A 25,905-nucleotide genomic window follows, 5' to 3' on the forward strand; every position below is an offset into this window, starting at 1 on the left:
AACACACACACCCCTCCCCCCCTACCCACACATGTGCGCGCGTGCACGCAAACAAACGAATGAATAAACAGACGCACAACTACACACGCACGCACACACACACACACACACACACACACACACACACACACACACACACACACACACACACACACACACACGCACACACGCACACACGCACACTCTCACATGCACACTCTCACACAAACACACACTCACACTCACACAACGACGCCCATTTACATAGAAACACCCCCTCGTATAAGCGGGGATGAAAGAGTGGTGGCCAGTGACCCAGAACGAACAAAAGTCAAAGCTGGCTGGTTTGTATTTAGGGAAATTCGCACGAAATGCACGCATAAGATACGACTTTTCCTTCTATTTTCTCTTTTTGGGACTTTCATTTGCGTTAGCTCGGTTTAATATGAAAAACCGAAGAAAAGCCCTGCCATTTTGTACTGAGAAACTTTGGAAGTAGCGTTTGTACTGCTGGGTCTCGCTGTAGTACAATTACCCTCACTTACTTCCTAGTTTGCTTCCAAAGTAAGCTCATTTTTAGTCCCATGCATGCGAAAGTGAGGATGTACTTCCGATGTCGCTCAAAACTTTGGAAGTAGTCGCAAACTACCCTCAGTTACTTCCTCGCTTTGCTTCGAAGTAAGCTCTTCTTCCGGCCCATTCATACGAAAGTGAGGCAAGTACTTCCGATGTCACTCAAAACTTCGGGAGTTGTCGCGTACTTCCCCCATAAGCATTCGGGTCCAGGTATGTTGATCACTTCGACCACCAGCACCTGAGAGAAATAGTACTACAGATATATATTAGAATATTTGATCACGGTAGTCAGTGTGACAGTTTGGGACAGGATTGGAGAAACGTCGTCACTTTGGAAGACAGTCTAAGATGGGGACCTTCACTCTTCTTGCGCTGGCTTTGGTAATATATTGACTCATTTCTTTATTTACTTGTTGATTATTTTTCAATTCTTTCATTTGTTTATTCTATCTATCTTGACTCATTCTGTGTTAATGTATGTGTGCATGTATGTATGTACTAGAATGAATACCCGCTTCGCCGGGTAGCCGGCTTCGCCGGGAAGAAGTACTTAGAGCCGTACGCCGAACTATGGACCCGCCAAGCTTAGGTCCCTCCCAGATTCGTGGAATGGGAACAGCACGAAAATGATTCAGTGGCCATAATGCCATTCCTGACCATATCGAGTCCCATCCTTGTCGACGAATGTAACCGTGTTAATCACCTTTGGAGGCGAACTCCACTCAAACAGGACTGAGCAAGTTATGGCTTCTCAAAGGAAGGCCAGTACATAAAATTACACAAAAGCCGCCAGACCACATCACAAACAGAACTGAAGAATGCACAGGTGTTGCTTACATAGAGACACACACACTCACACACACACACACACACACAAACACAGAGAAGCCGTATCTATAGAGAGATAGATGACAGTGTATTTTTCGCGTGGCTATAAATTGATTCGACCTTTGCACTTTTACAGTGAGGATAATTTACGGGTCCAATTTACGTTCTGTACACTGCGTTGACCTTCTAAAAATAGGTAACAGTAACAGAACGCCGGGAATATCCGAAGACGCTCAGCGCAGTGGACAGCGCAGTGTAGTAACTTACAACTGAACGGGAAAGCCACACGAAGGAAGGGAGATAAACGCCAAACACTGGAGAAGATAAGGAAGAGTTACTTATAATGGTGAAATGAACACAAAAACGAAAATGAGTTCAGCGCTGCGCGCTGAGAGCACGTGTTGAAATATCTCATCGATGATATTGTGTCCGGGGTGTAGCTGAATACGGTGTCCAAATTTGAAAAAGATCCACCGAGAACTTTGGCGTTGTGATGTGGTGTAGCGGCTATGGTGTGTCGGTATGGGGGCCCGGGTAAGCTGAGGTGGAACCAAAATAGCTGAGGTGGAACCAAAATCGGTTCCGCGCTGCGCGCTGAAAGCACGTGTTGAAATATCGACCAGGTTGTGTCGTGTCCCGGGTCTACTTGAATATGCCCACCAAATTTGAAGCAGATCCATCGAGAACTTTGGCCGTGCATCGCGCACAGACACACAGACAGATACACAGACACACAGACACTAGTCGTATATATATATAGATGTATGTATGTATGTATGTATGTATGTATGTATGTATGTATGTATGTATGTATGTATGTATGTATGTATGTATGTATGTATGTATGTATGTATGTATGTATGTATGTATGTATGTATGTATGTATGTATGTATGTATGTATGTATGTATGTATGTATGTATGTATGTATGTATGTATGTATGTATGTATGTATGTATGTATGTATGTATGTATGTACGTACGTACGTACGTACGTACGTACGTACGTACGTACGTATGTATGTATGTATGTATGTATGTATGTATGTATGTATGTATGTATGTATGTATGTATGTATGTATGTATGTATGTATGTATGTATGTTTGCATTTATTTATTTGTTTATTTATTTATGTATTTATTTATTTATTTGTATATATATTTGTTTCTAATGTTCTAATGTATCTATTAATTGCTCTATTTGTCTTTATCTGTTTTTGTCTTGTTTTTAAATATATATTTAATCTTTTTTTAATTTATTTATTCAATCTATTCATTCACCTATTCATTTATTTGTTTATGGGCTAAATATTTATTTGTTTCGTCGTTTATAAGAGTATTGTATATGTCGTGCCGAATTCACGGAAGTGCCGAATTTTCTAATGTTCTAATGTATCTATTAATTGCTCTATTTGTCTTTATCTGTTTTTGTCTTGTTTTTAAATATATATTTAATCTTTTTTTAATTTATTTATTCAATCTATTCATTCACCTATTCATTTATTTGTTTATGGGCTAAATATTCATTTGTTTCTTCGTTTATAAGATTATTGTATATGTCGTGCCGAATTCACGGAAGTGCCGAATTCGCGGAATCGGCAACATTTTTGCCCATTTTGTGTAATCGGCAAAACGCTGTCCATTACGCTAAATCAGTAGCGTTTTGCCGAAAATGCGTAACAGGCTTCGGCAATTCTATGAATTCGGCACGACATATACAATGATAGTGTATAGGCTTACTTTTTCATTCGTTTATCTATTGATGAACTTATTCATTTATCTATTTGCCTTCTTTGTATCTACTGAGTGCACGCTTGTGTGTGTGTGTGTGTGTGTGTGTGTGTGTGTGTGTGTGTGCGTGTGTGAGAGTGTGTGTGTGTGTGTGTGTGTGTGTATGAGTGTGTGTGTGTGTGTATGTGTGTGTGTGTGTGTGTGTGTGTGTGTGTGTGTGTGCGAGCGTACGTGCGCGCGCGCATCCGCATGTGTTTTTATGAGCGCGTTTATCTGGGTGTGTGCGTGCGTTCACGTGTGTGTTCTTGTGTGATTCTAAGAGTGTGCGTGTGGCCCAATGCCATAATGTGAATCTCTCTGTGTGTTCTTGATTTCAGCTAATCTGCCTGGCCGCGGCACAAGGCAAAACTTCACAGAAGCTCGGGGCTAAAATTAATCGTAAGTATTATAGCTTCATCTCGCCTCTGCTTCAATGGCACTGTCTTTGGTTTAAGCGTGTTTTATTCAATTTCTCATTCACACGTTTCAAACAATAACAACATTTAGAACGTTAACAAGCAGATTGCTTATGGACACGTTCTTGAAATGATAATCAATACACATTCCGATAGCAAAACATGGCGAACAAGTGATAGCTTCAACACTTATCTTGATAATCTTTCGTTATATTTTATACAAATAAGATGAAGAGAGAGACACAGAGAGAGAGACACAGAGAGAGAGAGACAGAGAGAGAATGCCTGGTTGCATCAATTGCACAGTTAATATAATATCAGCCGAAGCGATTAGTTAACATAACATAGTCTTGTACAACAGAGAATATTTTCGTGTTCAAAGATATAGTTAAATCAGTATTTCCAAACAAGAGTGTTTTGCAGTCGAGAACGTGTGTTGGCAGACTATTGAATAAAATGGTTCTATGTTCTTTAAATTTTGGACAGTGTAACAAGAAATGTTCAGAATCTTCCGGGCATGCTCCACACGTACATTCTAAATTATCAGAGAGGTGTCGGTTAACTAAGTCTTGTTGCAAATCGCTCATGTTTAATCTCAACCTGCTGTGAAATACCTGTGCCTGGCGGTTGCCTAAATAATAACACTGTCGTTGGTGTTGCGCAAGTAGTCTCCCCAATTCCTCTTGTGTCAGTCTTTCCGAGTTTCGTTCGTTTTGTTCTGTCCTCACTTCTTCTTTTTTTCTGTCCTTCTTCCAGAGGATGAAAGTCGCTTGTTCTTTCCAGTGCTTGTTATTCTCTCAGGCGCCAGGAGACTGGTTCCGAATAATTCTTACCCAATCTATTACACATGTTTTATGCATTTTGAGCTCTTACTTCCCTTTGATTATCAGATTTCCTTTTTCCATTACTAAAGGAGGCAATTTTCCAGGGAGCAGTTGTCGGGGGACAATTGTCCGGGGGGCAATTAGCCTGCTACCCTAACTTAATTAACCCTCAATGGGCGAGGGCCGGATGAAAAAAGTATGTATTCATTGGTTATTCTGTCACCCTCGTAAAATAAATTTCAATTCAATAATTATGTTTGTATTGATTCTCATCAGCCTCCTTCCAGTACTCCAGCCCCGAAACCACCTGGCCGCTGACGTCTGGCCTGGTCAATAGAGCTTCGTCCGTGTCCATGGTGGTCAACAAGACCTCGGAGGAGTTGGCCAGAAAAAACAGTGTAAACCTGCAGAAACCCGACTTCTTCAAGAAAGCCCTGAGCGTCCTGAACAAAGCTTTCCGGGGCAAATCTCTTTTCAGAACCGTGAAAAAAGCGCAGAAAATGTTCGGTCCCTTGGACAAAGCGGCGCAGGCGGAGTACAGTAGAGCGGTCAGGGGTGACGTGGCTGTGAAGGCGGTGGCTTTGGATCCAAAGCTGCCCAGTCGAGAGAAGCGGCCGGCCCTTCAGCGGCAGATCCCCCTTGCGCCCTCCGTGGAGATCGTCACTCCTCTCAATCCGTTTCAGGTATATATGTGTGTGGGGTGGGGGTGGGTGGAGGGGGGAGGGGGAGGGATAAATCTCAATCAGAGGTGGATATATGTATGTGTGTGTGTGTATGTGTGTGTGTGTGTGTGTGTGTGTGTGGGTGGGTGTGTGGGTCTGTGTGTGTGTGTGGGGGGAAAGCGTTTGACATTCTTATTGTTGTTGTTGTCATCGATGTCATTGTTGTAGTCATCGTCATTATTATGATCATCATCGTCGTCGTCGTCGTCGTAAAATAAAATGAAATGAAATAAAATGAAATAAAATTAAATTAAATAAAATAGAACATATTATTTCAGATGTGGTTATTACCGTGCGGATCGTACTTCAACCTGCTGTTCCGTACAGCCGATGGCTCGTGCAACCATCACCTCAACTATGGACAGTCTGTCACCCCTATGACCAGATGCATGCCTGCAGCGTATGATGACGGTATGCTTCTTTCTCTAATTGTTTGTGTTTCGTGTGCCAACTAGCACGATGCTGACCGGCTATAACACTTCCTACCCCAACTATGTTGACCAAGTTTTTTTTAGCCGAGACCAGGGCCCGTATGCATGAACTGGAAGTCAGAAACACTAGAAGTAGAGGCCTCTTTTGAAAGTGGGAACTCCGGAAGTTAACTTTCTAACTGTTCCCTATGCATGAACGCCGTAGTGCTGACTTCGAGAGTATTCGGTCAAGGTCGCGAAAATTGGGGGAATCCCAAATAGTACGTGCGTTTGTTAACGGTGCTTGGCGACCAGAAGAAACAAGTCTCATCGCGAGTTCAAAAGGGCGAACGTTGAGCGCGCTGTAGTACTAACAGCGTTATTACACCCCCGGTATAGGGGTGTGTATAGGATTCGGTCGATGTGTTTGTTTGTTTGTTTGTGTGTTTGTGTTCGCATATAGATCTCAAGAATGAACGGACCGATCGTCACCAAACTTGTTGCTGTTGTTTTTTGAATGGTTAAACGAAAGGGTCGGTTCAAACCTGTGATGATTGTCTTGGAATCGAATGACTGCCTAGCTATGACAATGACTTTGTTGACCTGAATGTAAGGGAGAAAAATAAATGATTATGTTCGGCCTGGAGGACCTACAGAGGACAGCTGCTTTCGTGCGGGCGATTGGCATCTCCATCTAGTGAACGACGAAGAAGAAGAAGAAGAAGAATGATTATGTTGAACTTTTTTTCTCCTTTTTTTTAATTTTTATCTCAGTTGCATGCAGGCAGCTTCAACCCTTTCTTTTTTGCCTCTCTTTTTTTTTATTTTTTTTTATCGAGGAGCATCCGTCTTTATTGATCTTTTTTCTGTTCTTTTTTCCTGTTTTTTATATCAATGTACAGTTGAAAGTCAAGATTGGATTTTTTGTGAAAGCATAAGACAGTTTCTTTACGCAATTAAAAAAATGAACACAGAGACAACAACCGGTTGTTGAAGCCTGAATTGCCTATAAAGAAAAAGGTTAATAAATTATTTATTTTTTTAAATTTGCTCCCAGCGGCACTTGAACCCAGAGCGCCGGATCGAATTTCCGAATCCGTAACCACTGCACCATGCTGCTCGTGTGAAAAATGCGTGATGATAAGATGTAATATGAGTCGTGATGGTTTGAAAGCTCGCCACCTTCGCCGAATGACTCGAGCTCGTTTTTTTCGGTTAGTAACTGATCGAACTGTCGCTTTTGAGCCACTCTGTTTCAAGCATTTCACCTAAATTAAACAAGAATGTCACAGTTCGTGTCTATGGTGCAAGGTAGCCGACCGTCTCATTGTAGCCAAGTTACGACAGTTGCTCGATTGACGCATTTCACGTCTTCGATATTCTGTCTGAGCTCATTTCCCAATGAGCTGCCTTAAAAACAGGAATGTCCTGCAATTGTAGTATGCGTTGGAGGTTTCTTTTAGATGGGTAAGGACTCTTAAGATGCAATATCGTCCTATTATGATGTCAAGTGAGAGACCCTGGAAATTAACTTTGAAAGTGGGAACTTCGGAAGCAAAGTTGCCAGCTACTCGGTTTGCAAGAGCTAAATTGAAAGCCGAAGTAGTGGCTTCGAGAGTTCTGAGGTCAAGGTCGAGGAAATTGGGGGAATCCCAATTAGTGCGCATGCGTTTGTAAACGGTAGGCTTGGTGACCAGAGGAAACAAATTTCATCGCGAGTTCGTAAATGGGCGAACGTTGATCGCGCTGTAGCTTTTACTAAAGTTGTTGCTTCTGCCTGGTTGAACGAAAGGGTCGGTTCAAAGCTGTGATGATTGTCTTGAAATTGAATGACTGTCTATAATAATGATTTTGTTGACCAGAATGTTGGGGAGAATAAAACATTTTTTGTTTATGTGGTAGCGAAGCCGGTTATGTTAAACCTCTTCTTTTTTTAATGATTGTGTATCGGTAAAACTGTTTTGGACAAAATAGGTTGGTTATTAAAGCGAACGTTTGGGTTACTGGTAAATTTGAAAAGGCAGAAATCAATCAGTGTTTGGGGAATCAAGATATAAGGGGTAGTGAAAAGAAGATAAGTTCAGTGACTTTCATATCAATTGGGAAAATGTGTTTCCGAATTTTACAAAAGACTAAATACATTTACTCATTTCAGACAACGATAACTAACAGAAAAACCTGATACGCAAACATGTGTATGTTCTGCATTGAGCGCTCGATATAATTCCCTATTCCTTCGAAAATATGCACATTGGAGCCGCGATTCGCCGCCGATTGCTTGCTGACCACTGGTACAAAAAAGCAACATGTCTCTATTTCTTCGATGTTCGTGTTTTCCTCCATCAAAAGAACTCTTGGTTGACGCTAACTCATATGTAGAAAGTATCCCAACTCCTGTGATATGAGAGGGTAAATTTACATAGTGCAATATTATATTTGATTGTGATAGTCTTAAAGACGTTTGACCTTATCTAGATTTGATCTGTTCATTTATTGAATTTAAAGATGACACGAACAGCACTTTAGGTCATTGTTATTGGAAATATGATAGGCGTGCTTGCTATTACATGTATACGTGAACCTATGTTTTATGTTTTATGTGTGTTGTCCTGTATAATTGTTGTTAGTATCGTTTACAGGCAGGCAGGGTGTTCCGAAGAAAATGTTCCATTGTTATGTAATATCTTAATGGACAATACAGTGCTGTTATTGTTATTGTTGTTACCTAGTATACACAAACTTAGTCCAAAACTGAATGTATTGTTATCCTATATACGCGAGAGAGACCACTCACTGATGTTATAACTCAACCATATCTTTACACGTGTGTATATCGCGTAAATAAGGTCGGGTCAAACTACAGCCTGGCAGGGACCACAGAAGTAACTTTCCACTGTTCATTGTGACAAAATCTCCGAGACAAAATTTCAATCGAGAAACACATATAGTTGTTCGAATTTTGAGAACTTCTACATGTTGCTATATAGGACTGGGTGGCCGAGTGGTAACGCACTTGCGCTCGGAAGCGAGAGGTTGCGAGTTCGACCCTGGGTCAGGGCGTTAGCAATTTTCTCCCCCCTTTCCTAACCTAGGTGGTGGGTTCAAGTGCTAGTCTTTCGGATGAGACGAAAACCCGAGGTCCCTTCGTGTACACTACATTGGGGTGTGCACGTTAAAGATCCCACGATTGACAAAAGGGTCTTTCCTGGCAAAATTGTATAGGCATAGATAAAAAATGTCCACCAAAATACCCGTGTGACTTGGAATAATAGGCCGTGAAAAGTAGGATATGCGCCGAAATGGCTGCGATTTGCTGGTCGATGTGAATGCGTGATGTATTGTGTAAAAAATTCCATCTCACACGGCATAAATAGATCCCTGCGCCTTGAGTCCGAGTCTGGAGATACGCGCGCGATATAAGACTTCATATATAATAGCTATTCTGATGGACACGTGGGGGAATTCGGGGGCTGTGATTGGATGGTCTCTTCCGATCATCAAAGCATAATGCTACGGAAATCGACCATTTTTGCCAATATCCAAAAGCATATTGTCAATAACAAAGACGAATGGTTCCGGTTTACCCATCTGTACCACACGATGTTTCACTGATCGACAACAGTACACTGACAACTTGAAATTCTTCTCGGGAATGTTTTTCAGCTTTACAAATGTCGATAGCATACCCTTTTCTGCTAACTTCCCGATGAAACAGGACTAAACCAATTATTTTATGTCCCTAAACACCTCAAAATGCCGAAGTTTACAAACAAGGGAGTAAAACGGAACAGCCGTTTGTGTGTGCCTGTGTGAGCTGAGTTGCCAACTGAAACAAACTTTCGCATTCGGCTTTTCTTATCTCGTAACTCCACTCTAAATACCCCACTTCCCCTCTGAAGTATTGATGTACAACCCATGGCACTAACATTCATGTAGTCGTTTATAACTGAGGTTGAAAAATTCGCTTCATGACGAGACATGTATAAATGCCATTCACCCAAACTGAAAACTTCGCTGCCGTCTGCTCGCGTTGTACGGATTAGCTGTTTTCTTCTCCTCGCCTTGTTGCATCCTAGTTCTTCAGTTGTTTCTAGTTTTCCGTTGATGTTGTGTTTTAGTTTTCTTCATAAGTAGTCTTGTTCAAAATTAAAAAAACTCAAACTTCTTTTTGTTGTATACAAATGAACTAATAAAATGCTGTTTAACAGCTGTGTTGTAAAATCGAATTTTTTTCCAAAGTCAGTGTGGCGCCTGCGCAAAACTAATGCGCATAAGAAACGGCGTCTGCTATCAAAACCTGAGATCAATGCATCGACGCAAAAACTGTCATTTTGTAAGTTTGGAACAACAAATCAAGGTCAGAACAGATATATAATCGCTATTGTATTTTAAGCGTAGCAATTGGGTCCGCTATTTAGACTCGAACAAGTATAATGCGACTCGTCTTCGACTCGTCGGCATTATACTTGTCTCGTCTAAATATCGGACCGTATTGCTACGCTGAAAACACAATAGCTGTTAATATTTCCTATTGTTACGTGTGGGTTTGTTGCACTCTATTGTGCTTTTGATGTCAGAGATATTACTTTGAAAGAGAGTTTCAAAAAGACGCGTCTTTAGTTTGAACACTCCGACTCTTAAAACAACAATAACACCAACAACAACAAAACACAATTAATGCGAACCTGGTATCACCAAGGCTAGCTGTGACCTGACAACATCATTTGTGTATCACCAAGCAAATCGTGTGGTACTCATTATGCGTTTCTTATTCATCTCGCAGGTCACCAGGATCCCCGTACGCTCAGCGTGTCAGGTCAGCCGCTGCCCGGTGCCCGTGTGGTCAGCAGAAACGTCCACCCGGACAAAGTGGCCACCACTGACCTCACCGCCTTCGTCATGTTATGGGGACAGTTCGCTGACCATGACGTCATATTAACTCCGCTGCCTCTCCGTGAGTGAAATGCATTGAGAAAAAAAGATAATAATAAAAATTGTCAGTAAGTACTGGTGTCACATGACTGATGTGAACCAGTTGATTGGCTAATGGCGATGCGCTAAAACTGTTAGCGCACTCCAAGAGTGCGCTAACTTTTCCACAGAGCGTATTCTTACGCCCTTTGCCTAAGCGAGACTCTACTCTCATCCTCAGAATTAATTAATGACATGTAGCGTATATTCTCCACAATACCAAATGACCATAAATGTCCTGCTTCTCAATTAAAGCAGAAGTGGTTTTTTTTCTGACAGATTGCATGTGCCCGTGGATGTCACACAGTTGCCACTGATCTAAAAATAGAACCCGCTGTGTCTCATTTTTACATTTTGTCAAGTTTTGACTAAATGTTTTAACGTAGAGGGGGGAATCGAGACGAGGGTCGTGGTGTATGTGCGTGCGTGCGTGTGTGCGTGTGTGTGTGTGTGTGTGTCTGTCTGTGTGTGTGTAGAGCGATTCAGACTAAACTACTGGACCGATCTTTATGAAATTTGACATGAGAGTTCCTGGGTATTAAATCCCCAAACGTTTTTTTCATTTTTTTGATAAATGTCTTTGATGACGTCATATCCGGCTTTTCGTGAAAGTTGAGGCGGCACTGTCACGCCCTCATTTTTCAACTAAATTGGTTGAAATTTTGGTCAAGTAATCTTCGACGAAGCCCGGACTTAGGTTTTGCATTTCAGCGTGGTGGCTTAAAAATTAATTGATGACTTTGGTCATTAAAAATCGGAAAATTGTAAAAAAAAATTAAAAAAAATTTATAAAACGATCCAAATTTACGTTCATCTTATTTTCCATCATTTTCTGATTTAAAAAACATATAAATATGTTATATTTGGATTAAAAACAAGCTCTGAAAATTAAATATATAAACATTATGATCAAAATTAAATTTTCGAAATCAATTTAAAAACACTTTCATCTTATTCCTTGTCGGTTCCTGATTCCAAAAACATATAGATATGATATATTTGGATTAAAAACACGCTCAGAAAGTTAAAACAAAGAGAGGTACAGAAAAGCGTGCTATCCTTCTTAGCGCAACTACTACCCCGCTCTTCTTGTCAATTTCACTGCCTTTGCCATGAGCGGTGGACTGACGATGCTACGAGTATACGGTCTTGCTGAAAAATGGCATTGCGTTCAGTTTCATTCTGTGAGTTTGACAGCTACTTGACTAAATGTTGTATTTTCGCCTTACGCGACTTGTTTAGTTTCGACTTGCGAAGATTCTTCTCATAATTATGCCGTGTTAGTGGCATGTAGCTTATTATCCACATTACCAAATGATGAGTTAGTACAATTCCCAGCAGCTAACAGAAAACACAAGTGTTATTCCGATAACGTACCAGCTAGATCAGCATTTGGAATATACGTAGCAGACTAATACGACTGCATCAGTTCAGTAAATGAATGGTTTCCGAATTATTATTTCAAGGCAAGAACAATCGGAATCGAAAACGTGTAGAGTTTAGAACGTTCTTACCATATATAAGACTTATTACCAGCCTGCCCCATGCGTGCAGACTCGGTGCAACGTGACGAGCAATTTTTGTTTTTGAAATGAGACTGCAGTGCCTAGCAGACGACATAAACCCCGCTCAGCAAATTAACATGTTGGGCAAATGTGAACGATAAAACGATGGGGATATAATACGTGTGGGGTTCAGAGCATTCTTACCGTTCATATTTAGTACCAGACTCCCCGATGAGTGAAGATACCACACGAGAAACATGCCACATTTATTTTGAAAATGTGCTAACCGTCGAGTCCTTCGGGGGGTAGTCAATTCAAGGGGAGTCACTCCGCACAGTCCATCCGTCGAAGCTCGACTGGAGGTTTCGAATCGCAAATAACTAATAAGAATATAGTCCTTTCTCCGAGTTCAAATGAGGTCTCTCTGAAAGATTATCACTGTTCTGCTTAACGCTACACTGGAATTTACCAACAGAAATTAAAATGCGTGTGACGAAAGCACGACACACTTGAGCCACCCCACACAAAAGTAGATCTTACACGACCTGACCACACAGTTATGCCTATTCAAATGCGCGCAGCAAAATTTGCGTGTTGTATCTTCTTTTTTCTATGGCGGTACTGACAATATCGTTATTGAAACAATCCCAGTGCACTAAGGGATTTATACAGCAAATCTCGAAAATAATTATAGAACTCAGCGCTATGCGCTTTGTTCAATAATGAATTTTCTCGATTTGCTATATAGATCCCTTAGTGCACTGGGATGTCTCAATAACTTAAATTGTCAGTAAGTTCTGGTGTCACATGACTGATGTGAACCAGTTGATTGGCTAATGGTGATGCGCTAAAACTGTTAGTGCGCTAACTTTTCAACAGAGCGTATTCTTCTGCCCTTTGCCTAAGCGAGAGTGTGCTCTCATCCTCAGAATTAATTAATGACATGTAGCTTATATTCTCCACAATACCAATGATTATGACCATAAATTTCCTGCTTCTCAATTAAAGCAGAAGTGGGTTTTTTTTCTGACAGATTGCATGTGCCTGTGCCACAGTTGCCACTGATCTAAAAATAGAACCCGCTGTGTCTAAATGTTCAGTTTCGACTTGCGAAGATTCCTCTCATAATTATGCCATGTTAGTGGCATGTAGCTTATTATCCACATTACCAAATGAAGAGTTAGTATACAATTCCCAGCAGTTAACAGAAAATACATGTGTTATTCCGCTAACGTAGCAGCTAGATCAGCACGTAGCAGACTACACTGAAATACGACTACATCTGTTTAGTAAATGAATGTTTTCCGAATTATTATTTCAAGGCAAGAACAATCGGAATCGAAAACGTGTAGGGTTTAGAACGTTCTTACCATATATAAGACTTATTACCAGCCTGCCTCATGCGTGCAGACTCAGTGCAACGTGACGAGCAATTTTTGTATTTGAAATGTGTTTTTGCAGTGGTTCGATTGCCATAGCCTAGCAGACGACATAAATTAAAATATCAACTTCACGAAAGCTGTGTTTATCCCGATAGATTGTACGAATGAATGTCGCTGACTCAATTCTCTGGACTGATTGCAGAATCCCCAAACACCCCTATCCATTGCTGTGGGGCTAATGGAGGCCCTCCACCCTCGTCGGCAAGCAGGCAAGACTCGTTACATGATTATATTGACAATTTAAAAGGGAATATCCAATTACCTGGTTTTCATCAGGAGCAGTGATAGTGTATGGATACTGATGTCGACGCAGACTTTTTCCTTATTTTTATTTGTATTTTTACATTTAGTCAAGTTTTGACTAAATGTTTTAACATGGAGGGGGGGATTGAGACGAGGGTCGTGGTGTATGTGTGTGTGTGTGTCTGTCTGTGTGTGTGTGTGTGTAGAGCGATTCAGACTAAACTACTGGGCCGATCTTTATGAAATTTGACATGAGAGTTCCTGGGTATGTAATCCCCGAATATATTTTTCATTTTTTTGATAAATGTCTTTGATGACGTCATATCCGGCTTTTCGTGAAAGTTGAGGCGGCACTGTCACGCTCTCATTTTTCAACCAAATTCGTTGAAATGTTGGTCAAGTAATCTCCGACGAAGCCCGGACTTCGGTATTGCATTTCAGCTTGGTGGCTTAAAAATTAATAAATGACTTTGGTCATTAAAAATCTGAAAATTGTAAAAAAAATAATTTTTTTTAATAAAACGATCCAAAGTTACGTTCATCTTATTCTCCATTATTTTCTGATTCCAAAAACATATAAATATGTTATATTTGGATTAAAAACAAGCTCTGAAAATTAAAAATATAAAAATTATGATCAAAATTAAATTTTCGAAATCAATTTAAAAACACTTTCATCTTATTCCTTGTCGGTTCCTGATTCCAAAAACATATAGATATGATATGTTTGGATTGAAAACACGCTCAGAAAGTTAAAACGAAGAGACGTACAGAAAAGCGTGCTGTCTTTCTCAGCGCAACTACTACCCCGCTCTTCTTGTCAATTTCACTGCCTTTGCCATGAGCGGTGGACTGACGATGCTACGAGTATACGGTCTTGCTGCGTTGCATTGCGTTCAGTTTCATTCTGTGAGTTCGACAGCTACTTGACTAAATGTTGTATTTTCGCCTTACGCGACTTGTTACATTTAGTCAAGTTTTGACTAAATGTTTTAACATAGAGGGGGGAATCGAGACGAGGGTCGTGGTGTATGTGTGTGTGTCTGTCTGTCTGTCTGTCTGTTTGTGTGTGTAGAGCGATTCAGACTAAACTACGGGGCCGATCTTTATGAAATTTGACATGAGAGTTCCTGGATATGATATCCTCGGACATTTTTTTCCATTTTTTCGATAAATACCTTTGATGACGTCATATCCGGCTTCGACAAAGCCCGGGGTTTGGTATTGCATTTCAGCTTGGTGGCTTAAAAACTAATGAGTGAGTTTGGTCATTAAAAATCGGAAACTTGTAATTAAAATTATTTTTTTATTAAACGATCCAAAAACAATTTCATCTTATTCTTCGTCATTTTCTGATTCCAAAAACATATACATATGTTATATTTGGATTAAAAACAAGCTCTGAAAATTAAAAATATAAAAATTATTATCAAAATTAAATTTCCGAAATCGTTTTAAAAACTATTTCATCTTATTCCTTGTCGGTTCCTGATTCCAAAAACATATAGATATGATATATTTGGATTAAAAACACGCTCAGAAAGTTAAAACGAAGAGAGGTATAGTAAAGCGTGCTATGAAGCACAGCGCAATCGCTACCGCGCCAAACAGGCTCGTCACTTTCACTGCCTTTTGCACTAGCGGCGGACTACGTTCAGTTTCATTCTGTGAGTTCCACAGCTTGACTAAATGTAGTAATTTCGCCTTACGCGACTTGTTTGTTTTATGGAACTCAGAAAATATGAACCATTGCGGTGAGAGAAGAAGGCTGTAACTTGTTGATGAATCGGGAAAATGTAGTATTAAACATTTTTTTGTTTTAAAACCTGTTTTTCTTTGTTGTGGTTTTTTTTCTGTCTTTCTTAATTTTTTTACTTTATTCTGATTTTTGATAAAAATCTATTCCAGTATTGTTTCTGCACCTTTCTAACTTAACCCCCCTTCCTACTTCAACATCCTCTCTCTCTCTCTCTCTCTCTCTCTCTCTCTCTCTCTCTCTCTCTCTCTCTCTCTCTCTCTCTCTCTCTCTCTCTCTCTCTCTCTCTCTCTCTCTCTCTCTCTCTCTCTCTCTCTCTCTCTCTCTCTCTCTCTCTCTCTCTCTCTCTCTCTCCCTCCCCCTTTCTCTCTCCCCCTCTCTCACTCCCACGTTGTTATATTCCGTGGTCCTTCTTGCTTTGTTTTTTCATTTCAATTTCCTTCTCTCCATTCTGCTAATTACTCATTGATTTTGCTCGGATGTTTCAGTGAGTGTTTCCCTATTCGCTTTCCAAACGGCGATCCCAATTTTGATGGTACCTGCAAGGATTTCGTTCGCTCAGCTCCAGTCACCAATAACTTCGGCAATATCCTTCGTAAGTTTGAACCGAAATCTTTCTATTAATTGTAAAACAATTTGTGACCCTCCACCACGAAATAAGACGCATGTCACCTTTGCATAGTTTCATATTTTAACATTTTCCTAACGAGTTTGTTATGCTCTATCCAGTGGTGAAACCCGTTTTAGAAAAGAGCAAAAACTGTTTGAGTTATAAGCATGTTACTAAGGTGACCCTCACACTGTTACCAGACACTCCCCGGACTGCGAGGTGACATGCGACTCATTTCGTGATGGAGGTTCACAATTTTGTGTGTGAAGGGTTTGACGTTGTTGTTTTTCTTGTCACAACAGGTTATTATGCGTTATTATACCTGGGGGAAATCAAGATGAAGCATGGGTTTGAAGGAATATTGTCCACTGTACAAATTGTGTTTTTTCTGTTCAGTGTTGGTCACATTGACGTTTCTTTTCTGGCTTGCAGCTTAGTGCTGAACGAATTTTGTCTGTTTTAGATCACTGTGGCTCCCCGCAGTTTTATCTGATGATGATGATGATGATGATGATGATGATGATGATGATGATGATGATGATGATGATGATGATGATGATGATGATGATGATGATGATGATGATGATGATGATGATGATGATGATGATGATGATGATAACTATCACGACGATGATGACGATAACGATCACGACGACGACGATGATGATGATGATGATGATGATGATGATGATGATGATGATGATGATGATGACGACGACGCCGACGATGATGATGATGATGATGATGATGATGATGATGATGATGATGATGATGACGATGACGATGACGATGATGATGATGACTTAGAAAGTTTTGTGATTGTTTCAGTGCCCCGTGAGAACCAGAACGTGGTCACATCTTTTTTCGACGGATCCAGTGTGTACGGCAGTGACCAGGCCAGGCAGAACCAACTGAAGCACCCGGTCGACAGTAAGCTTGCACCTACTTATACATGTATATAGGCTATGGGTTTCTAGACAGGGAGCGAGATGGTTAGGGGAGAGAAGGAGAAATGAGAGGGAGAGAGAGAGAGAGAGAGAGAGAGAGAGAGAGTGCGCGTGTGTGTGTGTGTGTGTTTGTGTGTGTATGTATGTATGTGTGTGTGTGTGTGTGTGTGTGTGTGTGTGTATGTTTGTCTGTCTGTGTGTCTGTCTGTCTTTTTTATACTCGAAAAGTAATGCTGCAATAACCAAGACCTCCTACATGTCTGTCTTTCGTTTGTTATATCTGGGTTTTTTCCCTTCCTTAGTGCCTGGTTATTTTTCTTTCGTGTTTTCTGTCCGATGCTTGTCTGTTTGCCTTCAGGTTAGCTAAGTGTTTTCTCTTTTTCCTATAAATTTCAGGTCATTTGCTGAGAACCACAACGGACAACTTCCCTCCACATAACGGCCTGAATGACTGTGTTCAACGCAACTCCAAAGACATCTGCTTCCTGGCCGGTATGTGTACATCACAAAATGAAGTTTTTGTTTGGTTTAAACAGTATTTTTATTCAGATGCATAAATACAAAGCCATGGAGTATATGAGGTAATAAAGGCGCACAACAAGATGAACTTATACATTTGCTCTTATAAACAAAAGAATAACAAGTTCTTGTTTGTTTCTTGTTTTCTTCTTGTCCTTACGTCTGTGTTTGTCTTCCATTCTTCAGATACGGGATTAAACAATAACCTTAAATGCCAAACTGGGTTTTTTTACTTTGAAAGGGTGCGGTGGTGGGGGTTGGGTGGGTATTCATGTTATTGTAATGATAGTAATTAATGAGGATGAAAGTCGCTTGTTCATGTCAATGCTTGTTATTCTCTCAGGTGCTAGGAGAATGGTTACGAATAATTCTCACTAACTCCATTACACAAATCGTGTGCATTTAGAGAGCTTACTTCCCTTTGTTTATCAGATAATGTGATTGTATTTTTGTTGTTCACTTTCTTCAGGCGACGACCGTGTGAACGAGAACCCAGGCCTGAGCTTGCTGCACACAATCTTCATGCGATACCACAACCACATCGCCACACAGCTCAAGGCCATCTCCTCGTTCTCCTCCAACGATATCATCTTCCAGCAAGCACGTGCAATCGTGGGAGCCGTGATGCAGAACATTCTGTACTCCGATTGGCTGCCTATCGTCCTGGGCCCCAGCGTCCGCTCTCAGTTCAACCTTGACATCACCCCTGGTGTTCGCACTAATTACGATTACACCGAGGATCCCAGAATCTTACAGAGTTTCTCCACTGCTGCGTTTAGGTAAGTGTTGTTGTAAGTATCTACTGAGTCTCCTTTCTGTCAGTCCTCCAGCTTCACCTGTTTAATCTGCAACATAGGTTGTCGCTAAAGGATAGGCCTCTACAGTCACACAAGGCGCTGCAGCAAATCCACAGACTGACACAGGGTGCATCAAGTATATCGTCTCACGCTTTGCCAATGATGTTGAAAGGTGATGGGTGTGATTGAAACTGTAGAAGCGTTCAGCTTTTACGAGAAACTATTTAGGGACACTCTCCAGCTTGAGCCTATTTTAACCTGTTTTAATAGTGTTCTACGGCAAGCGCTCATGTCTCCTCTGTCTTGATCCTGCCCAGTTTATCATCTCTACAGCTGACAAAAGGCTGCCTTCTTGAGCAATCCTTCAGTCTGATTCAGTAAGTGGGTCACCGTTTCTCTATTTGTTGCTAAGGAAAGGTTCTTAGACAAGCAAACGTATTTGTAACATGCGAAGAACTTCCGTTAGTGGTCAGTCTTTTCTACACAATCTAGAGAAGAATCTTTGTCTTTGCTCACAGTACATACACGTTGTGTGTTAATGGAATGTTTCAGGTTTGGACACACCCTGATTCCCCGGTCTATGTCCGTGGCCCCGGGACGTCGCGTGCCGCTCCGTGAGCTGTTCTTCACGCCCTACGAGACGCGCGAGAACATGGACACGCTCGCCGAGGGTCTCCTGCAAGCTCCGGACCCCGAAGACCGCGCCCAGCCCGCTGACCGACACCTTGTGGAAGAGGTAAGGACGTTGACCAGAATCACGGCGTGTCCAGCTTGAGGAGACCTGGGGTGGTGTGCACGATAAAGTGGCCAACTTAACCGGGTGTGACCCAAGCAATGGGTCGGATTGGTTGAAATCTCAAAACAAAATCTCAGGTTTGAGAATCAAGGGGACGTAAGCGTTCTAAACGTATACGAAATGTGCAACGTTTTTTTCAAAAGACACACACTACTCATGCTGATATACCTATTTGTGTTGCTGTTGTTGTTGTTATGGGGGCCAGGAGGCCCCCATTCATACGGATAGTTTCGAGGTTGACCATGGGCAGCGCCATTTTGTTTTGAAATACGTCATCAGTTTGTGTACACAGGAAGTTGTGACATCCGTCACCCTATGGGAGGGGTGAAGGCAACATTGTTCATTAGTAGAAAGTTGTGAAATCAGTCACCCTATGGGAGGGGTGAAGGCAAAATTGGTTATCACTGAGTTTGTGTAACACAGGAAGTTGTGAAATACGTCACCCTATTGGAGGGGGGACGGCAAAATTGTTCAACAAAAACATCATAGGTCGAACTGTACAGGGTCAACCGCAACAAACTCAAATCATTCATTCTATACTGCATTTGAGTGTCTTATATACCGACATTTTCATTTCTTATTTTCAGCACAGGTGTAGGAAAAAATCATGAACCAAAATGTTATTTATTTTCTAATTTAACATTTGTTTTACAAATGTGACCATGGTCTTTCAAACATACATTGACATTAAACATTGTTATGTTACAAAATAGAAAAAAGAAAAAAAGCTTTTGTGCACAAATCAGAAAATACATTGTACATTTTACCTACAGGCCAAACAGTGTCTGTGGCGGCAAATGACCCAGCAAGTTGCAGTGATCTATATTTTTAGATCAGTGGCAAGTTGTCAAGAACAGGCGCTTGCATTTGGATGTGTCCACTGATAGTAGGTTTGGTTGTGATCAATCAGAATGATGTGGGAATAAAAATGTATGACAGTTTGGTATGATGACATGTAATTCACATATATATGCTGAAATGTAATATTATACATGATATAATATTATTATGGCTGTTGCCATGACCATGAACCCCAAGAAAGGTTTAATGTTATGTAAAATCAAAATACCAAAATCAAGCACCTATTAATCTGGTCTACGGCGCGGGAAGATTGAGGCCTTCGTAAACGTTCAACGTTGGCCAATAATGATTTTAACAATGTTGTGTCGTTTTGTATTATGTTTTATTTTGTTGATCAATTGATAAATATGTCTTCCCAACATATTACAAATCAAGCAGAAATAAAGTCTTAGAGAACTACAATATTCAATAATGATTGTTGCCGTCAAAACCTTGCAAGGCCTCAACCGTTCTCACGAGATCAGTTACATTTTTTTTCTCTCTCTCTCTCTCTCTCTCTGTATGTATGTCTTTGTCTGTGTCTCCCTCTGAGTCTCTCCGCTTCTGTCTTTCTATGTCTGTCTCTGTCTATGTGTGTGTGTGTGTGTCTCTCTCTCTCTCTCTCTCTCTCTCTCTCTCTCTCTCTCGCTCTCGCTTTCTCTCTCTCTCATCTGACTCTTGGCACACAGGTCAAAGCCGAGGTTAACTTGAGTGCACGTGTACCTAGCAGGAGGGGAGTGATTTCTTGAATTAGCTCAGGGCGGTGGTGAACATGGGTCTCAAAGCAGAGGTTGGGCTATTTTTAGACCGTCAACACTGACAGTACAGCGTCGTCAATCCCCGCGTGAAGGAAATCGCTCACCTTCCACGTCCAAAACGTAGTGATATTATTGACACGCCAGATTAGCGCGGTAGCGTATTGTGCTAAGCAGGAAAGCGCGCTTTTCTGTATTCTTGTTAACTTCGCAATTTCCGGAAAACATCCACTTTCACTTTGAGACTGTTCTGTTTACATTCGACACTATCAAAACCACTTTGCATTGCAATACTGAAATAATTTTTTCTGTGTTCGAAAGCTACAGCCAATCCCCTTAGGTACAGTTTTATAACATTATTGGCACATGTAAACAATAGGAATTAATGAACGCTACGAAAAGGGCAGCCTTTAACCTCCCTGTTGTCACTCAGCATTTTTTTTTAAATTCTCATCCACACTTTCAGCACTCCCCCCACCCGCCCTCCCCATCTCAGATGTAATTTGTAAATGGCGTTTTCAGCCTTCAATCCACTATTTAACATAGTAAGTCAAGCTTTTCAAACCTTATTAGTAATTGCTTTGATGTTTTGCTGATGTTCAGTTTATGATTTAATGAAGATCTCATGGTTCAAAATTTCATATTGTTTTTTCAAAAACGTGCGTGTGTTCCATTTCAAACTAATCTCACTGATGTGAACTCCATTATTACTGTCACATCTGTTTTACAAATTACACCCATAATCCAAACCAACGCGCAAACACACACACACCACAACTACACACATATGTACTCGTTACCATTAGCCAACGCTCGTCACAACACTGATAGACTACGAAGCAATCTCTTCGATCATCTCTGCGCTGAGTCGGTCACACTTTTGCTCACCCCTGCCAACAATCTCAAACGTATCCTTTTTTTTCAATCACTACAAAATTATCATACAGCTTTTTATGTCTCACTAAAGTATAAATCAGATGTATGTGGTTGTTTGTTGCCTTGAATGCCCCAAGGGGAAAAAATGAGTGTTTCTTCCATACTAATTAGCCTCATTTGCCTAAACCATATAGGAGTTATCCGTCCTTATAGAGTTAAAAAAAAAAAGTATATAAATCCCATGCTAATTTCAAATACAGCGTTTTCCTATTCACTTCAATATAATAGTAAATAACAATCAAGAAATAACAAAGTCTTTAAACCACAATTTCCCAGATATTTACACTTTTCATTTGGTTTCAATTCACACCACAAAACATACACTTCGCCTTTTGCTATTCAGTCTCAAGTCTAAATAATAATAGTATAAATCATAACTAATTTTCTTCACACCACCATAGACATAATGTTGCCTCACATGTTCTTTGTACAATCGTTGGTTTTCACAATAAATATTGCATTACTGTAGTTGTCTTCTTTTTCTTTAACAATCTCTTTCCAAAAACAAAACTCAAAGACCACAAAAGCTATTGCAACCTACTCCTATCTCTCGTCTCTCTTCCTGGGTACAATGGTACCTACGACTTACATTCAAACCCCATTCAAATGCTTACATTTCCATGCTACCCACATTGTCAAAATACCAATAATTATTCAAAACAAATGTTAACTACTACCTAACTTCATTTCAGACCCACACCCATTATTATACACATATTTCACATTTAAACATTTAGTCGGCCCCCTGTCGATATTTATCGACTAAGTTCCTTGTTGTTGTTGTTGGTGTTGTTGTTGTTGTTGTTGTTGTTGTTGTTATTGTTGTTGTTTTAATTCAAAAAGCAAAAATAAGATATTGTTGCAGATAATGAGGGTGTGGTCAGTTCTGCCCATCACGTTAAATTGCTCAATCTTTAGTTCAGATGAAATCATTCATTGACGTTGTGGATTGACCGTCAAAGCAGGAGAGAAAATGTTTTTTGATTCTGAAAAAAAGCCAAAGTGCTATTTAGTGAGATGAAATTCTGTATCAAAATACAAGACAGATAAGTTTATGGTATGTTTGATTATTGACAACAGGAATCATGGATTTTTTAAAGTCCACAATATCTCGATTCTGGAACGTTAGCAATCTATCGGTTTCTGATATTGTCATGAACTCATGTCGTGTTTTTTTGTATCACCCTCAGCTGACTGGACATCTCTTTGAAAACCAAGAAGGACATGGCAAAGGTTTTGACCTCGCAGCTTTGAATATTCAACGAGGTCGGGATCACGGCCTACCCCCGTACAATGCTTACAGACAGAAGTGTGGTCTTGCGAAAGCCACAACGTTCTGTGACCCTATTCTGGGCAACGGTGGGATGGCTCTGTCCAACGTTTATGAGCGAGTATATTCATACTATTTATAGTTCTGTGCGTTGAGAAAATATGTGATGTTTGTTGGCTTATCGTTCAGACATGATATTTTGTCGTCCAGCTCGTTTGCATGTTTGTTTGGCGGTTGTGATTCGTTTGTTGGTTGATTTGTTAATTGGTTTGTCGATAGGTGCGTTGTTGTTGTTGTTGTTGTTGTTGTTGTTGTTGTTGTTGTTGTTGTTGTTGCTGTTGTTAATACACTACCAATGTACGGACATTATTTGGCGCCATGTTTTGGCAAAGGTAAGGTAAAACACTGCAACTGGCTGTGTAGACAAATAGTACAAAATCACTATTTTGTTACAACATTCTTAGTTCTGTTAACTTGAAACCTATTCTTTAATATTGAAATATATGCAAATGATATACATATCTATGCGAATGTGGTTGAAAACTATTCTTTAATATTTAAATATATGCAAATATATTCATATCTATGCAAATGTGGTTGCAGTCATGTGGACGATATTGACCTTTTTACGGGAGGATTATCGGAGCCTGCCTTTGACGGGGGTCTGGTAGGCGAGACTTTCAGTCACCTGATCGCTCGCCAGTTCCACAGCCTCAAGTTTGGCGACCGCTTCTTCTTCACACACAGGGAATTCCCCTTCGGTTTCACTAACAGTATGTCCGCTTTGTGTTTTTCTTCATAGTCTAGCGACCATTTAGAACATCTTCGTAGGTCTAGAGGTGTCTGGCGGTGCGCTGAAACAGAGAGTCTGCTATCTCTTCCTCCCCTCTCCCAACCCAGCTTCGAAATGGTCCATAAACTATTCATGCCAGTGGGAATGCCTGATCCCCCACCCCCTCACTCCCGTCTCACCCACCCTCCTCTTCTTTTTTTCTCCTCTGTAGATTCTTCTGTTATTATCTGGTTCCCCATCCCCATTCCTACATTTTGTTTTACTGGTTTATTCTTGTTATGTCCACCAGTATGAAAATGTGTGTAATATTGTATTGATTTCGACACGTAAGATAAGCATTTGCTTGAGTGCGTGTCCTAGTTATATATTTTCCATTGTTACACGAGATGAATTGTGAATACAATTTTGTTTAAAACCAACGCCTTATTCGAAAAGCAGAAACAGAAATGCTCTCCTTCAAGGCATAGTCCTTACCGTTTAAACAATTGAACTCATCATCTTAGATAAGGAAGCAGTCAGAATGTTGAGTGTTGGTAAATGTCTAAGTGGAAGGATTTTTGTTTGTTTGTTTGTTTGTTTGTTTGTTTGCTTAACGCCCAGCCGACCACGAAGGGCCCTATCAGGGCGGTGCTGCTTTGACATTTAACGTGCGCCACACACAAGACAGAAGTCGCAGCACAGGCTTCATTTCTCACCCAGTCACATTATTCTGACACCGGACCAACCAGTCCTAGCACTAACCCCATAATGCCAGACGCCAGGCGGAGCAGCCACTAGATTGCCAATTTTACTAAGTCTTAGGTATGACCCGGCCGGGGTTCGAACCCACGACCTCCCGATCACGGGGCGGACGCCTTACCACTAGGCCAACCGTGCCGGTAGTGGAAGGATGCATGGCCTTATCCCACGTACACAGGTAGCTCGGGCACATCGCAGATAAGACATAAGAAATAAGATCATTTATTGTCCATACAATTAATTACAATAGATGGAAAATTGTGGTTCATCTGCTCTTAAAACAACCAAAACAACATCATTAATGTAGTAATTTCGCCTTAAGCGACTTTTCTTTGGGGGGGGGGGGGGTCGCTTGTCTTTGCTTCTGTTTTCGTTTTTTTGTTCACTTTTTCATTGTGTATTGAAGAAGCTTCATTAGGCAAAAACGTTGACGCAGTATTTGTGCTGTCCTTGTCTTGGTGAGTAAAGAATTCTTTTGTTTCTTAAAAAGGTGATTGTGTGTTGTTTTTCAGGCCAGGTCAACCTGTTGCGCGGCATCCACCTGTCGCACGTGCTGTGTTTGACTACCGGTGTCACCAGTGTACAGGAGAACCCCTTCAGAGTATCGGGACCTGGGTAAGTTTATCTTTCACTCAATAATAATGTTTTATGATTATTTGTGTGAATGTTTTTGTTTGGTTGGTTGGTTGGCTGGTTGGTTAGTTGTTTGTTTTTGCGTGCGTTTGTTTTTCTTTTTTCTTTTTTAATTGATTATTATTTCAACATTTATCAAACGTATTGCCATGAGATTAGTCCCTCTCATGAGCGAGGGCTGGATGTGAAAAAGCACCAGTTTGCTTATGCCTTCACCCTCGTTTATAAAGAATTTGTCTTGTCTTGCCTTGTCTTGTCTTGTGTATCAAACGTAGACGGGGAATCACTGAGTTTGCATAGACGGAGCAAACGAATACAAACGAGAAACTAAATAAGAACAAGAGACTGTAGGTGAGAAGAACTAGGTACGCACATCTAAGTCTTTCACGGTAGCGATTTCATTTGCAAAGTTTTTTACAAACATAAAAAAGGGGGTATCGTTATCCATACTTTAGCTATGGATTTTTTGTTCTATTGATTCCTTTCTGTAGTTTCTTTTTTTCTTTCTTTCTTCCTTCCTTTCGTGCTGTCTGTGGGGTGTGTTTTTTTGTCTGTCTGTCTTACTTTCTTTAGTTCTATTTTAATTCACATGTTTCGCTCTTGTTCTTCATTCTATATATTTTTTCCCGTACTTATATTTCCCCTTTTTCTTTCATTTGCAGGAACCCATTGAAACCCTGCAGCCTCCTCAACTCACAACATCCATCCATGCAAAGTTTTAAGGACTACCCACTGCTTTAGTGGCGTGTGTACATCTTGACGATACTGTCTGCTTTCACACACTATACACGGGTATTAATGAAACCTTTGATTTCAGCGGGCGGCTCTG

The 25,905-nt window shown here is 40.6% G+C and overlaps 1 protein-coding gene across 1 annotated transcript in view; it reads left to right on the forward strand.

Annotated features, from left to right (window-relative positions):
* The first annotated feature begins 816 nt into the window (after positions 1-816).
* LOC138977800 (salivary peroxidase/catechol oxidase-like) overlaps positions 817-25,905 on the forward strand; it is a 25,214-nt gene continuing 125 nt past the window's right edge. Inside the window, exons 1-15 of the mRNA XM_070350406.1 lie at positions 817-936; positions 3,492-3,552; positions 4,670-5,076; positions 5,394-5,526; positions 10,309-10,479; positions 13,586-13,652; positions 15,931-16,037; positions 16,881-16,982; positions 17,396-17,491; positions 17,988-18,297; positions 18,868-19,051; positions 22,833-23,029; positions 23,516-23,685; positions 24,956-25,058; positions 25,739-25,905. The exon at positions 25,739-25,905 is cut by the window's right edge and continues 125 nt beyond it. Of these exons, the coding sequence (XP_070206507.1) occupies positions 904-936; positions 3,492-3,552; positions 4,670-5,076; positions 5,394-5,526; positions 10,309-10,479; positions 13,586-13,652; positions 15,931-16,037; positions 16,881-16,982; positions 17,396-17,491; positions 17,988-18,297; positions 18,868-19,051; positions 22,833-23,029; positions 23,516-23,685; positions 24,956-25,058; positions 25,739-25,817 (2,220 nt within the window). The 5' untranslated portion in view covers positions 817-903 and the 3' untranslated portion in view covers positions 25,818-25,905. The remainder of the gene's footprint in view (positions 937-3,491; positions 3,553-4,669; positions 5,077-5,393; positions 5,527-10,308; positions 10,480-13,585; positions 13,653-15,930; positions 16,038-16,880; positions 16,983-17,395; positions 17,492-17,987; positions 18,298-18,867; positions 19,052-22,832; positions 23,030-23,515; positions 23,686-24,955; positions 25,059-25,738) is intronic.

The sequence above is a fragment of the Littorina saxatilis genome, linkage group LG10 (assembly GCF_037325665.1).
Source record: "Littorina saxatilis isolate snail1 linkage group LG10, US_GU_Lsax_2.0, whole genome shotgun sequence".
Taxonomy (NCBI): domain Eukaryota; kingdom Metazoa; phylum Mollusca; class Gastropoda; order Littorinimorpha; family Littorinidae; genus Littorina; species Littorina saxatilis.